Source organism: Otolemur garnettii, unplaced genomic scaffold, assembly GCF_000181295.1.
Source record: "Otolemur garnettii isolate 467f Iridium unplaced genomic scaffold, OtoGar3 scaffold00075, whole genome shotgun sequence".
Classification (NCBI taxonomy): Eukaryota; Metazoa; Chordata; class Mammalia; order Primates; family Galagidae; genus Otolemur; species Otolemur garnettii.
The window spans coordinates 6,902,527-6,920,343 of NW_003852470.1; the positions used below are offsets into that span (position 1 = coordinate 6,902,527).

General features: G+C 41.1%; 1 protein-coding gene across 1 annotated transcript in view; it reads right to left on the bottom strand.

Annotated features, from left to right (window-relative positions):
• EDRF1 (erythroid differentiation regulatory factor 1) overlaps positions 1 to 17,817 on the bottom strand; it is a 49,731-nt gene that overhangs the window by 9,419 nt on the left and 22,495 nt on the right. Inside the window, exons 16-24 of the mRNA XM_003794068.3 lie at positions 15,865 to 16,053; positions 15,346 to 15,546; positions 13,824 to 14,042; positions 11,281 to 11,504; positions 8,818 to 8,976; positions 8,482 to 8,631; positions 6,899 to 7,052; positions 3,719 to 3,834; positions 2,546 to 2,697 (exon numbers count right to left, since the gene is read on the bottom strand). Coding sequence (XP_003794116.1) covers positions 2,546 to 2,697; positions 3,719 to 3,834; positions 6,899 to 7,052; positions 8,482 to 8,631; positions 8,818 to 8,976; positions 11,281 to 11,504; positions 13,824 to 14,042; positions 15,346 to 15,546; positions 15,865 to 16,053 — 1,564 coding nt within the window. The remainder of the gene's footprint in view (positions 1 to 2,545; positions 2,698 to 3,718; positions 3,835 to 6,898; positions 7,053 to 8,481; positions 8,632 to 8,817; positions 8,977 to 11,280; positions 11,505 to 13,823; positions 14,043 to 15,345; positions 15,547 to 15,864; positions 16,054 to 17,817) is intronic.

Genomic DNA, 17,817 nt, shown 5'->3' on the forward strand with positions numbered 1-17,817 from the left:
AAAAAAAAAAAAAAAAAAAAAAAGTCAGTGACAACACAGAAGCCTTGAAGATTGTGTGAACACACTTAACCCAACCAACACTGACACGCCACTCTCCCCAGGCACGGGACACTCTGATTTGGTGAGCACATGTGAAACTGCCAAGATAAACCATATTCTAGGTCTTTAAGCAAATGTATAAAGACACAAAATAGAGCATACCAAGTTACGGTCTCAGCACAGAACCAAATTAAACTAGAAACCAGTAACAGAAGACATCTTAAAAGTTCCAAGATTTAGACATTAAATAGCATACTTCTAAATAACAAATGGGTGAAGGAGGAAGTCGGGATGCAGAATATTATTTTCAAATGAATGAAAAATAAAATATATCAAGATGTGTAAGATGCAGCAAAAGCATAGATTTTTGCTTAGATTTTTAGAAGCAAATTCTTTTTTTTTTTTTTTCAAGAAACAGAGTCTCACTTTATCACCCTCAGTAGAGTGTTGTGGCATCACAGCTCATAGCAACTTCCAACACCTGGGCTTAGGCGATTCTCTTGCCTCAGACTCCCCAGTCGCTGGGACTACAGGTGCCCACCAGAACACCTGGCTATTTTTTGTTGTTGTTGTTGCAGTTTGGCTGGAGTTGGGTTTGAACCCGCCAACCTCAGTATATGGTGCCAGTGCCCTACCCACTGAGCCACAGGTGCCGTGCTAACACATTTTTATCTTAAAAAAGAAAAAAGGTCTCAAATGAGTAATCTAAGCTTCCACTTAGATTACTATCTAAGTAAGATTACTATTACTATCAATGACACTGAAAACAGAGAAATAAGGAGGGGGGTAGAGAGTTTGAATCAACCAATCCCCCCAAATACCTGGTTCTTTAAAATAATGAAAAAAAAAGAAAAGAAAAGAAAAAATATTATACAGTGACAAGATACAAATTACTAGTACCAGGACTCAAAGGAGGGCCAGCACCACAACCTCCTTAGCCATTATAAGGATAAAATGGAAACACTGTGAATCTATCCATTTGTCAATTTAGACAAAATAGACCCAATTACTCAAGAAAAAGAACCTATACAGTTCTGTGTCTCTAAAAAAACCTGAAGTCATTGTTTAAAAACTTCCAACAAAGCAAACTCCAGGTTAAGATGATTTTATTGGTAAATCCTAACAAATGTTTAAGGAAAAAATTGTTGTAATTCTGCACAATCTCTTTCAGAAGACAGAGATGGAACAGAAGGAGACATAAGCACATGGACTTTGAGGCCAGCACTGTTCTCATACCCAAACCAAAGCCACTTTTCACAAGAAAAGGGAACTGAAAATCACTAGCCCTCATCCACAGACACAAATATCCTCAATAAATAGCAGCAAATGGAATCCAGTAATACATAAAAAGAATAATACATCACAAAAAGTGGGGTTTACCCTAGGCATGCAAAGCTGGGATACCCTGATTGCAGAATCAATGTCATCTTCCACATTAACAGACTAAAGAAGGAGAACCACACCGTCATCTCAACAGATGAAATACATGCATCTGACAACATTCAGTATCTATCCTCAACTGGATAAAGGCTTTTCCCAAAGCCCCATGGCCGCTGTTAAAATTCACGGCAGAGACTGAGTGCTTTCTCCCTGAGAGCCTATGGAATTAGGGCCAGGGAGAGGCTGACTACCAAAGAGCAGCACAAGGAATTCTGAAACTGTTTTGTGTCATAATCGTGGCGGCAAATACACATTTGTGTCACTGGCCAAAACTTGAAGAACTGTACACAAGAGTGAATTTCACTGTACATAAATTAAAGCATAAAAAAAGAGACAAAAACTATCTGTCCCAAGATTATAAATTGGTAAATATACACAGGATAACTGATAACAATGGATCTATCAGGATAAATGGTTTTCTTTTTCTTTTCTGTTTCCAAATTTTATAATATGGTAATTATATTTTTAAAAAGAAAGGTATTCTATTTATATTACTTTCTTGAACTAGTACTTACTACTGGACTTCTAAATTAAATTAATAATGTCAAAATAATTGCTCTGAAAACCAATCTAATTGTACAAGATCATCCAGGTATGTGAGAGCGTTTTTTGAGGGTGCTTACTCGTCTTTTCTCCTTACTAAACTCGTGGGGTTTAGGACAGACTTTGACCCTGTCATCTGCTTTACAGTGCACTTGGTCCTGAGTATCAAAACCACAGCCCAGACTTCCCATCAGAGACAATGCTCAGAAGTGTTACTAGAAATACTTAGGGTCTTCATTCCAAGGTCATTCCTCTCTCGGGGAGAATAAGGCAAACAAAAGGGCATCTCCCCTTAGTCAGACCTTTTCTTTGTAGTTTCAGTATGTAGTAGGCCACAAGGAGACAATTCTTATCTAGTTTAACACGTCAACAAGAAACACCCTCAAAATCCTGTTCCACCCACGTATGAGGTAAGAAAGAATACAAGCTATTTTTTATTTATAATGTCCACAGAGATTATTTGCATTATTTTTGTAGGTAAAGTGCCGAGAACGAAATTCCCACAAATAACCATTGAATTTACCTTGTTTTCTTCTTAGTCGAAGACAGCAGTTTGATGGACTGAAGGAGAAGAAACAACAACCGAGATTCAAATATACTAAGCAGTTTTAAAACTTCTTCTTGATTAAGACTTGGAGAAGAGTCAGCAGCTGGAGCTGTCTCACCACTCTTAGGCTACAAACAACAAAAAGTCACTTCACTTAAGCTATCCAACAACTGTTTCATACTCAAGTGATGGAAGTGCAGTTTCACTAATCCAGCAAACTTTTAACCCAAAACAAACAAACGAAGAGCACACCTGAGATCACCTTGATAGACTAGAATACGTAATAAAAATGTCTCATACGTCACAGGCACTTGGGTAGAAGAAAATATTCCCAAATGAAAACATCCCGACTCCTCACCATCAGATTCAACACAGAAATGGGTACTTGGCAGAATTTGCCTGACCAGGGCTAGGAAAGCCACGGTGGGTACACCATGGGGACGCAGGGAAACTTTCAGCAATAGCAGTGGTGTGAATACTAAAATGCCCAGAAAACTAGAAATTCCTTCTCCAGAAGCCTGTTTAAGTCCTCTCACCATTCAACTGCTCCCAGGAGTTTATTGGAAGTGATAACAGAGGAGATAGGCCTTTTTTTTAGGGAAAAAAAACTCTTAAAACTTGCTAACCTAACCAGTACCTTGCTAACCAAGGCATACTGGCCTCATTAAGACTCGTACTTGACTCGGCGCCTGTGGCTCAAGCGGCTAAGGCGCCAGCCACATACACCTAAGGTGGCGGGTTCGAACCCCCAGCCCGGGCCGCCAAACAACAATGATGGCTGCAACCAAAAAATGGCCAGGCGTTGTGGCGGGTGGCTGTAGTCCCAGCTACTTGGGAGGCTGAGGCAGGAGACTTGCTTGAGCCCAGGAGTTGGAGGTTGCTGTGACCGTGATGCCATGGCACTCTACCCAGGGGGACAGCTTGAGGCTCTGTCTCAAAAAAAAAAGACTCATACTCATAGAAAACTTTTCAGACATAAAAGCAAGTTTAATTCTACCAAGCCAACATAAGAATCATTGTTAATGTGTTTTATGCATAGTACACACGTACATGAGTATTTATACACACACACAAAATACATAAACACACACCATATGCCCACCGTATACATTCTCAGAAAAGCAAAGACACTGGATTTTCTCCACTGACCTGGTCAAGTTCCTCGACAAGTTCCTTCCGGATGAGCTGGAATGCGTGCTCAGTTCTCACCATTATCTCAAGAGCCCCAGACAGCGTTTTCAGTTTTCCGACATTGCTATTTTGACCTAAAGTATTAACACGAAGTAAATGATTGCTTTAAAGGAATGTCCTTTAAATATAAATATAAAAACCCATCCAATATTAACATAGTCATGAAAATTCTAATTTTAAAACTTTATAAAGGAAGCTCCTGAGAATTTCAACAAATTTAAACCCAGCTTTCTGGTTAATAATTTTCCCTTGAGAAAAATATTAAGTCTGACCAAACCAATAAATAGTTATTGTTTCCCTGGTTTTGTCAGGCTGAGAACACCTTTTCAGAACAAGAGCCAGGACTTGACACATTAGGTTAAAGGACCAGTGGAGAGGAGGCTGGTGGTTGAGGGCCAGCCCACTGTTTACCAGCTGGGTGGTACTGATCAAGTCGCTAAGGCACTCCGCATCATTTATCCTACCTGTAAAACAGGTGTATAACCTCTCTGTTCAAACTCAGTCAGCCCACAGACACTCCCCTATAGCTATCAGACACAGCAAGTGCCTTTCCTCCCACTCTCCTGCGCTGACGTCCGATTGTGCATGTGTGGTATAGCAAAGGATCAATCCTGTCCAGAGTCTGGTCTGTCCCTGGCTCCCAGAAGGTGATCTCTAAGCCCTTGAAATGTCCAGCCCTTTAAGAGTGTCTTTGTTTACCTGGAAGACCTTTGGCCACACTAGATAGTATAACACTGTGATTAGGCCCCATGGTGATAGCTCCATCTCCACAAGGGCTACAGAGTAAGATCAACCAAGCAGCAGTAAACTATGTCTGTGCGACAAGTCCCAGTAAAAACTCTGGACTCTGAGGCTCCGGTAAGCTTCCCTGGAAGGTAATATTCCAGGACTACTGCGAAGGGGAGCTAGTGCCACCTACAACTCCACTGGGAGAGGACAACAGGAGCTTCCCGCTTGGAACTCTTCTGGATTCTGCCTCACACACCTCTCCCCTTGGCTGATTTCAATGCGTATAATTTCACTTTACCTCACCATAAGTAGAACACCTTTCAGCAAGGTTTTTTTTTTTCTTCTCAGAGACACAGTCTCACTCTGTGCCCTGGGTAGAGTACCATGGCATCCTAGCTCACAATAACTTCAAACTCTTGGGCTCAATTGATCCCCTTGCCTCAGCCTTCCAAGTAGCTGGGACTACAGACACTGGGCCACAATGCGGGGCTAGTTTTTCTAATAGAGTCAGGCTCTCATTTTTGCTCAGGCTGGTTTTGAACACCTGAGCTTAGGTGATCCACCCACCTCAGCCTCCCAGAGTACTAGGATTATAGATGGGAGCCACTGGGCCCTGCCTTTCAGCGAGTTCTGTGAGTCCTTCCAGTGAACTGCCAAAACTGAGGGTGGTTGGAGGACGCCCCAACTCTACAGGTGGGGAGGAAGTAACTGTTCCCTGCTTCCTCTAAGGCATTATCCTTTCTAAACAACTTATCTTTAAAATCAAGAAATGTAATTTCAGCGTAGATTTGGCATCTGGAAGACAAACTATTGATTACATATAAAAATGCTATTGGGACAGGGACCAGATTAATAGTGACAATTAATAAGAAGGAAGATTTGTGTCATATGTACTAGAGAAAAAAATACTGTGTAAAATAAGAGGATAAAAGGTGTTACAAATTAAAGCATTTGTTAACTTGGCTTATAAACCCCCCTTTAAATAGTTACTTTTTTTTTTTTGAGACAGAGTCTCACTTTGTCACCCTTGGTGGAGTGCTGTGGCTTCATAGCCCACAAGAACCTCAAACTCCTGGGCTTAAGTGATTCTTCTGCCTCAGCCTCCCAAGTAGGTGGGGCTATAGGCGCCTGCCACAACGCCCGGCTATTTTTAGAGATGAGGTCTTGCTCTGGCTCAGGCTGGTCTCCAACCTGTAAGCTCCGGTAAGCCACCCACCTGGGCCTCCCAAGTGCCAGGATTATAGGCGTGAGCCACCTCACTGGCCTATATCATTTTTCTAAAGTATTCATAGTACTAAAATATTTAAATAAGGAAATTAACCACATTTATGATTTTAGCAAATCTGTTCCCAGTATCTCTCCATAAACATGATGCCTGCTTATTCTAAGAAATTCAAACATGGCAGAAAATTCGAAGATGCAATTAAAAGTCGCAATCACCCCAAACACACCCCCAGAAAGGGCTGCTGCTAATCCTAGTAACTATCCCACACATCTAGTCATGCAATATACACTGGAAACAATGAACAAAAATAATTTGGTAAGTATTTTTAGAAACTGTCTTAGACAGGTACTGCATTCCCCAAATTTACAAGGTTGAAATGGGTATACAAAGTCCCCCTCCTGGCCTTCCAGGTTCCCTCCCCAAAGGCAGCAGTGCTGCCAGTGTCTTGTGCAACCCTCCAGGGTTACTCATACCCATGCAAACTAAGTCATATATACATCAAGAAGTACTTACTTTAATTTCATGGAAGAAAAAAAATGAAAAGAAACCAAATGAATTGTTTCTTGTTTCATTACCAGACAAGAGTTATTTCTCAAAAGACCCTTCTGCAGGAAAGGGGAGGAGTGAGTGAGGGGGAGAGAACTTAGGAAAAAACATTAGGGGTTGGAGCATCTGTTTACTCCCTGCCATGGAAAACAACATCAAGAGCACCTCACCTTCCCCTCTCCACCTCCCACTCTGTCTTTACCTCGGTCAGGCTCCACAGTGGTGTCTATCCTAGAACCACAACTCAAAGCTGCCAAGCATCAGTTCTGTGTTTAAAGGGATTCAATAGGACCAGTACCCCTTTACTGTTGCTTCTCTATTCCCAAATTTTCATGCTGATTTAAATCTTTGTCTAAATTGACTCATCAACATTTTTTATCAAACAAAGGATCATGAATTATACTTCAATATTGCTAGTCACCAAACATAATCTAAGACAGTTCTCTAAGTTTTCAAAAGCACTTTAGAAAGTGTAGAGACTTTTCCTGGTCCCTATCCAGAGTGATTAATCATGGGCAAATTAAAAAGAAAACCATATTACTTACATCCCAGAGCGATCCACAGGTCTGCCTCACTCTAAGACAATCCAACACTAAGCCAATGCACACACATCTGAGAAATGAAAAAGTCACACTTACTGGTCATCTGAAATTCTGCAAATGCTACTCTCTCTAACTGCACTCTAAGTAGTTCACAGGGAGCATCTTTCAGAAGCTGAAAAAGCGTTACAGCTTTGCTGTAATGGAGGTCTGCCAGCACCCGGTGCTGCTTCCTAAGGTGTTCATCACCAACCTAGAACCAAAAATAAAAAGTAAACAAAATTCTAAGGCTGGGGCTTCACAATAACTACTAAACATGTCTTCTGATTGGATCACTAAATGCTTATTTTGTTCTCCTATAAGTCTTCAAGTTTTAGTTTTTACATTTAGGCCTTTAATTCATTTTCAGTTAATTTTTGTATATGATATGAGGTAGGAGTCCAATTCTGTTCTCTTGCGTGTGCATAGCCGGTTGTTCCAAAACCATTTGCTGAAAACACTATTGTTTTAGCACACTTAAACTCACTTTTGCCCTCAGGATATTAGAGCATTTGGGTAAACCCGAATTTTGGTTGAGGGCCTCCTAAGGCAAAGTAGAAAGAAATCCTCTCCAGATTAAGCTGGACCTCAAAGGACAATCCTTTCAGGACAAGGGCACCCGGGAAGTAAACCCATGTCAAAGGGACTGTACAGCACGTGGTCTTGGTTCTAAGCGAAGGGGGAAAAACAACAAAACAAACAAACGAAAAACCTCCCTGAGAAACTCTAAGCACAATGCTCTGGCAGAAGCAAAGCCATCTCTCCGAAGGGGCTTTTATCCTAGGCCCCAAGTTACTCTTAGAAATTCATGCACTAAGCACCAGGACTCATGTAGAACACTGTCAATACAACACTATTTCTAACAGCCTCAAAGTAGAACAACCCAAAAGTTCAATGGTCACAGAATAAATACACTGTGACATATTCATTTAATGAACACAATTGAGCTGAGAAAACAAACAGCTGCATGCACCACCTGGATAAATCTCAACAACACGACGTCGACGTGAAAGGCAGTACGCCACTGAAGCGCACACACACACACACACACACACACACACACGGCATCATGCGTCGTAGAGAGCACACAACAAAAGAAAATGTAAACACACTGTTTAAGTGGCAAAAAAACAAAAAAGGGAGAGACGCAGTAGAAAATTTAGGACAGCAGGTAATCTGGGTGGGTGCTGAGGGAGGCACACGTGGAGGCTCTCCAGAATACTCTTTCATTTCTTAACTTCTAGGCCTGGTACAAAGCCATTTTCTTTTGTTATTTTTTGAACTGTATGTAGGTTTTGCACATGTTTCTATGTGCTTTTACATGCATACTCTAGTTCACAATAAAAGATGGGAGACTGTATTTTAAAATGTGCATAGAAGCATCACTGTAAGGCCTAATGACATTTACAAAAATCTAAATAACACACCTGGGCAAATATACCACATATAATTTTGCAAACCAAAACCCAATGAATTATAGTAAAGTATGTGGTATAAGTGAGAGAAAAATACTGACACTGTAAGTTTTTCTAAAGTAGTTAATTAGAATAGATTACATTTAAAACTCATATGCAAATGTAAGCAAAGCACCCGGAGAACTTTTCAATTGACTTGGCCCTGTAGTTCATTGGGAATGACAGTACCTGATTCCTCAGGCAACTGTGGTACATGGACGCCAGCCTGTGGTGGATGGTGGCCGCCCGGTACTGGCAGAGAGGCTGCCGAGCAGACGCCGAATCCACGTCACAGTACTTCAGGGACTTCAGCATGGCCTCACTGACTTCTTTCTCAATCTGTTCATTTTTTGAAGGGGGAAAAAAAAACAAGGCAAACTCATAATACTGTAATTAAAAGGATTTTTAAAGGGTTTAAATACTCCTCGTCAAGAAAAAGACGAGGACAGATGCTCCACATGGAATGAGGAAGGAGCAGGTGAGGTGAGGACTTATTTTATTTATTTTTAATCCAGTAAGCATTACCTGCTCCTGAGCTTTTCTAGATAATGGCGCATAATCTTGTTGTAGAGTTGCCATAGTAAAATAAGTAGTGGACAATTCCCAATTCACTGAGTCCCAGACAGCTGGGTGTATGTCTCGTGTTCCCAGTGACCTTAGAGCTTTCAAATAGTAATCAACAGCCTGTGAGGGAGGGAGAAGGGACAATTTCTGACTCAGTTCAAACACATACCAATAAAAACACAGTTCAAAACTACCCAGATGTTAATTTGAGTTTATAAAAGGATAATATTATAAAGAAAGGAAAAGAGTCAATGAAAATATTTTAACAAAGAAAGTCATCTGAAGTGGACTGAACGCAATCCACATCCCCACGTCTACGGAGGCCAATCCTCAGTACTGTTTTCGGAGGATACATTTTGTATTTTTCTTCTTTCTAAATGAAAATTAGTAAACTACAGTTTACATAATTTTAAACTAGATTTAGAAATTTGCCAGCTTTTACTGTTAAAGAAGTAACTCATTCTACCTTGTCACCACCATCCTCAAATACACAGTCATTGGATTTAAACAAAGTCATACGGCAATAACGTCTGTGTGTATATTTATTCATTCTTTCTCTGGGCCTATATAAACTTAAAAATGAAAAACAAAAATGAGGTCACTTTTATGTTAGAATTTATTGTGTCTGGAACGTCCTTCATTAATGTCATCGAATGGCCTCAAAGCACGTGATTACATGAGTGCTTGCTGCCTTGTGTCCTACCAACAATGGATGTTGTCATTTGTCAAAAAATTTGGCAATATGACAAGTAAAAAAAAATCATTTTTTTTCTAATTTCAGAATATTAGGGAGGAAATGCAATTTTTAAATTTCATATAAATTCAAATTGTCGTTTTTTTTTTTACATGTACGTTAATCACTTTTTTTTGTTCTTACATGTATGAGGTTGGACAATTAAGTCTGTGAACTCATCCTAGAAAAAGTGCTTACAGACCTCATTGCTGAGTATCCCTACAGTCACCAGATGGCCAAAGGGAGGACTTTGAAGGTGAATGTAGTGATATTCAGCAGTGAGGTATGTGGCACTTCTAGGACGAGTTCATTAACTGTCAGACCTCATACTGACAGCTCTGATGCCATTCCAGAAAGAGTTCCAAAACTGCTTTGAAGAGTAGACCAGGTGCTGGCATCAGTGCATAGCTTCCCAAGGGGGGCACCTCTAAGGTAACCACAGTGATACTCAGCCAGGTAGTGTTTTCTGGGATGAGTTCGTGACTTAATGGTCTGGACTTACATATATTTTATGTTCAAAGTTATTTGCCTTTGTCTCTGTTTGGGTGATTTATTTTCAGTGATTCTTAATTCTTTTCTCTGACTGCCATGTATGCTGTATTTTCCCTAGACTGTATTTTGTTTTTAACTTTACTTTCTTTTGTGCATTTTTAAACCTTTATTTTTACAAATTTAAGTTTATTCAACTTTTACCTGGGATTTCTGTTTATTGTGCCAAGTTGGGAAAAGTCCTTCCTCATTATATAAACTTCTACCTACATTTTCTTCTGGCAACTTTTACAGAAGATGAACAATCTGCTGACTCATATTTCCTGTACCAATTCAACACATCATCTTCAATACTAAATTCTTATGACTCTTGGGCTAGTTTCTAAATCTTTTAACCCTTTGCAGAGCCCTCAGACAAAACATGCCAAGTGAGGTGCACAGCCATCACACTACTGTACGGTGCACAGCCATCCCGCTACTAGACGGTGCACAGCCATCCCGCTACTGGACGGTGCACAGCCATCCTGCCACTGGACAGTCTTTGGCTTCTTACTCATCAAAATAATTTACCTAAGTTGGCTTCAGTTTCAATATTTTAGATTTATAAGAAAAATAATGTGCAAACAAAAAATTTAATATGAAAATAATAAAGCTTTGCCATATCAACAAAAGTTTGAGATAGGGCCTACACTTTCATTTTCCAAATCATATCTAAGGTACTTGATAGTTTCCATGTTTTGTGAAGTATTTTAAAACCTATGTCTATATCCAAATTCTCCAACAACGATCACGTCTTCTGGACTTGACTCTTTGAATTTATTATACCCTGTATTTACATATACTCCTATACTCCCACAAGAATCCATGATTTGTACAAATTATTTCAGGCAGATGGTGAACACTACTGAGAATGAAGCATACAGTGCTTACAGACCAAGGTCTGGTCACAGGACAGCAACGCAGCAGGTCCTCAAGTTTGTTTGTGAAATGAACAATGCCTACGGGCATCGTTCACACCAAATAAGCATCTTGTTTGAAGGTCTAGAGGTGTTATTCGTAGTTGAAAGGTTAATGACCTGTCTACTCCTGTGACATCATCGTATTTAATTATATTTCGTTTTATGAGATTTTAGGGGAACAATGGCAACTCATAAATAAACAATGGGTGTGAAGGGATGAGGCCCAACATACAAGTGTGTTACCTTATTATAATACAAGCCCTCCTCTGGTGAAAATTCACGTTTAAACTCGTCGCTGGCGCCACAGTGTGCCTGTGCACAGATCCGCATGAGCCTTCCTGTGTTACACAGCAGAAGAGCAGCATTTGTGGCATCTTCAATTGACTCAAAGTTGTGAATTCCCTTTTCGAAAGAAGAAAAACTCTTTTTCCACAACTGTTGCTCTGCAGCAGACACAGATTTGCTACCTTCACAAAGAAAGCAAACAATTATGTAAGCAGACGTGAGTGGAAATCCTGTCACTACCTCTTGAGCAATGGCTGGTGGAGAGTCCGCCTCTGGGGTCAACCACAGTGCCCTGCTGTCATCATGCATGCTACATGCAGGGAAGGGTGCCTCCCGAAGTCCCCAGTCCCTGAGAATATGACTCTAGTTTGGACAGGGCCTATAAAGAGGTCCTGAGGGTGGGGTCCTAATCCAACATCACTGGTGTTCTTATAAGAGAGAGAGAGACACCGGGGTGCACAGAGAAAAGGTGACCATCTACAAGTCAAGAAGGGGAGCATCAGAGGAATCCAATGCTGCTGGCATCCTGATCTTGAACTTCTGGCCTCTATAACTATGAGACAATAAATTCAAGTCACCAGAGTACCGTGTTTCCCCGAAAATAAGACCTCCCCCCAAAATAAGCCCTACCAGGATTTCTATGCATTTGTTACATATAAGCCCTACCCTGATAATAATACCCAGTGCAGATATGCTGCACAGCCACGCCATATACTTCGGTGTAGACATCCTCTGAAAATAAGCCCTAGTGTGTCTTCTTAAGAAAAAATAAATATAAGACAGTGTCTTATTTTCGAGGAAACACGGTATTTTATTATAGCAGCCCCAGAAGACTAACACAGTCATCTCCCCTTATAACTGGTTTCAGTTATCCATAGTCATCTATGGTCTGAAAAAATTAAATGGAAAATTCCAAAAACAAGTAATCATAAGCTTTGCACTGTGTGCCATCCTGAGCAGCCTGATAACCTTTTGCTGTCCTGCTCCATTCTACCTGAGATGTGAATCATCTCTGTCCAGTAGCTCCACGCTGTGTGCGCCACCTGCCTGATAATCACTTAGCCATCTGGGGTATCAGACTGACTGCCACAGTTAGGACTTTGCTTGTGTTTAAATAACCCTATTTTACTTAATAATGGCCCCAAAGCACAAGAGCAGTGATGTTGACATACTGTTACAATCGTTCCACTTTATTATTAGTTGTTAATCTCTTACTGAACCTGATTTACAAATTAAACTATATCATAGGTATGTATGTTTAGAAAAATCAGCACATACAGAGTCTGGGACTATCCAAGGTTTTAGGTATCCACTAGGGGTCTTGAAACATATCCCCTGAGGTAAGAGAAGACTATTGTACAACACTTATACATAACCCTCCTCAGTATTAACTAATACTAAAACAAGCAAATAAAAACATCTAAGCAAAGCACCATTTTCTAAGGATTCAAAAGTTGTCCACCGATGGAGTTTTAAGAAGTTATAATTTCTCAAGCCCTGAGTTTCCTCCAGCCCTCTTAGCTTCCTGACTTTCCCTGTCCTCCTCCAGATGCACCTTAAATACATAGGTTCTCCCAATAGCAATGAACTCTCTGAGGGCAACATTCTTATCCCCAGGGCCAGGCACAGCTCCCAGATCAACAGGCACCCAGATGCTTACTCAGTCTACCTGCCACCCTCACCTCCTTCTGAGCCCCATCCCTGTCCCTCACCATCTGCTGCCTCATACTTTTAGCCAGTCTCATGACTTGACTATCACCATTCTGTGAATGGGTCTCAATCAAGGTCTTACTGCCTCTAATAAGTTTTAAGCACATTCTAATCAGTCACCAAACTGGACCTTTCCACACATGTCCCACAGGTGTCTCAGGCTCAACATGGCCCAAATGACCCACAGTGCTATGCCTCACCCGTGGGCCTCCTGCTGCCACACACACGTTCATGGGACCTTCCACCTCCGACTTCTTCCTAGAGCTGTCTGCTCAGTGTGGAAAGCCCTCCCTTCCTCACGCCTGCCTGTCAACGTCCACACATCCTATACCACTGTGCGCAACTCTACCTTTCAAAAAGCCTTCCTTCCAAGAAGGCTACAACCTCAATAAAGTCTTCCTTCTCCCACTCTCCTACTTATCCACAGCATTTTTCAGAGATCTGCATTCTTACTCGGCTTCCCAGCTAAGAGACAGGACCACATTGGAGCCCATTACATATCTAACAAAGACCCTGGCACATGGCTGGTGGTTCGATTTGCTTCTGAATTGCTTCAGGAGTGAAGCATAAAAGTGCGAATGGAGAATATGAAAATGATAGATCCCAAGGGCAAGTAACAATCATATCCTGATTTTAAGAACTCAATAAAAAAATATTCTCTAACAGAACACTTCTTTATGACATAAAATCAAGGGCCACAGTTCTCTGCTCTACGCGCCCCTCCTCCCCAAATCAGCATTGTTTTCCAATAGAACAGGCAATAAAGAGAGGAATCTACAGAGGCAACTCACCTATTCTCTCACTCTGCAATGCCGCTGCCTGATTCATGTAAAACACGCCAATCTCGTTTCTTATGTTACCCATTCTCTTCAAGACTTGTACATAGTGTTCTGGATTCTGACTCTTTAAGTCACTAAATTGCAAGATTTCATTAGCAGCCTCATAACATTTACAGCTAACAGAAAGTTGACTTTCTAAGTCTGTAGACAAATCAGTCGCCCATGCAAATCCTTAAAAAAAAAAAAAAGTTATCAATGAGAGTCATGTGAACTCTTCTCTTTAATTATCTAAGAGGGAACCTGATGTTATAAATTCAAAATAATAAAAAAATGCAATACAGTATTAGGATTTGATCAATATCAATATTCGATCAAAATTTAAGTTTCATAGTGAAAATTACTTATAAAACTAATTTTGGGGGATATTAATGTTTGAATAAAAGAAGTACTTTCCTGCCCACAAATACCAAATAATTCCCATCACCAGGATTTCCCCAGGCATACTCATTTATTGACATAAACCAAAAATTGCCCCCTAAGACAAAGTTTTCTTTAAATTAATGAAAATAGGTCTTGAAATAACGTACCAATGCTACTTTTAAGTCACTGAAGAACCTGTGAGACAAGCCCTCAAGATTTAAACATGCCACCTAGCGGGGAATGGGGCAAACTCAGGCATAGGACCAAATTCAAGGAGAATAAAGGCAGCACTGTTGGTAACACTCAGATATAAGGGAGAGTATCACTTTCACAAGAAGCAGTTTACATAAAATTACTACCATGGGAGTGTTCAAAACACAGAGAATTTTCCCACTGTCCTTTAACATTAAATAGTCATTTAGGAAAACAGAGAGGGGAAGGGAAAAGAAAAATATGAGAAATAATCCATCCCTACTGCCTCAGTGGACTCCTCTAGCTATAGACTGCTGGAAACTTTGGGGGAGATGGGTATGAAGTAATGAAACAATACAAGAGCATAATAAAACTACCCCCGTAAGTTCCAAAGGCACCTGCAGAAGCCTCCCTGGTTGCAGTGCACTTCACACCGTGTTGAGCTGAGGAGGGACATTAATGCTATTGATTAAATCACCCTATCGACCAGTTTCCACGTCCAACATCTCCAAATGTGATATTCTCAGTAAGATGGCCAACGTTTAACCAGCTTTAAAAAGAGATGACCACTTTCTCTTGGCCCCAAGGAGTTACTCAGAAGGCATTAATCCACTTTCACTGTCACTCCTTTTTGAAAGAAAACACTGACTAAAAGTGTTACCTAGAAAAACTTCATGAAAAGTAAAAAAGCAACAAGCAACACAACTGCCCTCAGAACTTATTTTCTAGTTCTAGTATAATCAGTAACAACAGTGTATTTGAAAACCATTTTATACAAATACACAAGATCACACTCAATTTTAAAATTAAGAAATGAATGAAACAACCAACGGTATCAAAATACTACTATTTCTGCCACTTTTCTTAACATACTCAAATTAAGCATGAGCGGGACTGAACTACCCCTGTGAATCCGGCCCACCTTGGCAGCTGGACTCCCGGTGGAGACTGTGTAGTATTTCCTGGTCTTCTTTTGTCTGGTAATTAAACTCTTCAAGGTGGGCTGCTCTGTTGTTCGCATTCTGGGCCAGCATTAGTTGGATATCGCCACAAAGTGTCAAATATTGAGAAAGAAACAGCAGCACTTCAGAAAGCATATTGGTGCAGAGGCAGCAGTAAGTGTCTATTGGGAAAGGAGGAAAGACTTAAGCACATTAAAAACAAATGAACATAGTAAAAATGAAGAAAATGTGCTACCAGCTAAAAACTTTGTACCACTGTATCTACCCTAAGTTTCTTTTGCTTCTGACAACATACATAAGGGCTTCATGGATTTTAGACTTGTTAAACCACTCCAAGCAGAAACTAAAATACTAGGTCACATACACAGGATTAGACAAAGCCATTTTAAAATAAAACTTTACAAGAGAAAGGGGAGTAAAACGTGACTATGGCTCAGAGGGCGTCCCGTTCTCCTCCCACGTTCATTTACAGTGCTTACCGTGGCTCTGCAAAGCCAGCTTAATGTACCGCAACGCTCTTCCGTATTTCTGAAGACTCATAGCAGCATCAGACAAAACATAATAGGCCTTGGAGGACTTGAGAATCAGCTGAAGTTTCATTTTATGTTGCCAAGAACCAGGGATCATTCCAGACTGGCTGGAATAATTACCCTTCTGAAGGGAGCCCACTGTGACATGCAGGGAAACAAAGGAAGCACATTTTATTTAAATATAAGACTCCCAATAAAGAATATTTTCTGTTTCTTGATAGAAACACTCCAGACTTAGGCACTACTACTCCAAGACTGGTCAATACTAAGCCTTACTGCTTAAATGCAATGCATAGGAGTTAAGCAGCAGTGTCCAAACAGACTCTCACTTGGAGTCCTAAGACTGTGTGTGTCTCTGCTCCCGGCATCTCTGTCACTCTCTTCTAGTTCACTGACGTAGCGAAATTCACAACTGACACTTGCCTCCTTACTCCAATCTGGGTCAGTCTGCCAAAAAGTTCACCTTCGAAAGCACAGCTTTAATCACCATCACAGCCTGTCCTCAAACATTAAAATGACTTCTCACCACTTAGGGGCAAGCACCTCAGCCTACTTCCTAAGATCCATTTTCCCAGTCTTACTCACCTCGCTAACCCTACTATCCATCAGCCAAAGTTAAGTTACTACTTGTCACCTACACAGATGTCGGGTTTTCCCTATCTCCCATCTAAGTTAGTGGTTCCTCCATGAGGAATACTCTTAATTTAAATTCTCCTTCACTCAGCAAATGATCTCTGTTGTGCCAAGCACTGTGTCAGGCATTGGAAACAGTCACACACAGTCAGCAGCCTCTGTCCTTGATAACGCAAACTGCAACTAAATATGTGAAGTGTAACCACAGAGACAAGAGCAAAATGCCCGGGAACATTTTCATCCCCTAAGAAAAACACATCCCCTTCTCCTCCAAGCCGTAAGGGCTCATTTTTTGACCAGCTGGAACACACAAGTCTTTCAAGGCCAGAAAAGGCCCTGAGTCTCCATTCTGGTTTAATGTGAGCACCTGTGTCTGTCTTTCTCCTCTACTGCTGTAGGCGTCCCCTGTGTGTCTGAGGCACTGTGAGAAAACTAAGGATGAGTCAGATGAAGTTCTTGCTCCCAATTTTGTTAGTGTGTTTAAAATCATTTAACACAGCTCACTATGACCTAAGGCAGGCTCACAGGACAAAGTGGTAAGAGCATCAAGTAATTCTGACTGTGGACAGGAGCAGGCAGACACTTAGAACTTGAGCAGGATTTTCAATGGGGGAGATGGAGGAGGAGGAAGAAACAGAAAAGGCATTTCAGGAAAAAGAACAGCAGAAGTCCTGGTGCGGTTTTCCTCACTGCATGCAGGTTTAAGCCTGGCAGACAGCAGCACTCCATTAATGGAGGGGAATAAATCTATGCCTCCCCCATGTCTATCATTTCATGAAAAGAAGACCTAGAAAGTACTTGGTATTATTTCAAACATACAGACTTTCAAAACATTAAAAAAAAAACACTAAGGTTGATTAAGAAGGGAAGTAAGGGATAAGGCCACAAAAAAGAAGAGTTTGATCGACGGGAGCGGAGAGGGGACCCCAGAGAGCCCTGAGCAGCCTCAGTGCCGCCGCCAGCCCCAGTCACAATCACCGCAACCCTGAGCAGTGAGGCCAAGACCGGGCAGCCGCCTGCCGCCCCAGCCCTCTGCTGCCGACACCAAGCCCAGCACTACAGGGGTGCAGGGAGTGGTGGCCCGGGTGCCCTCACATCAGTGGCGCAGTCGGAGATAGCAATGAAGGTTTTAGGAACAGTAAAATGGTTCAATGTAAGAAAGGAGTATGGCTTCATCAACAGGAATGACACCAAGGAAGATGTGTTTGTACACCAGACAAATAAAGAATAACAACCCCAGGAAGTCCCTTCGCAGTGTAGGAGATGGAG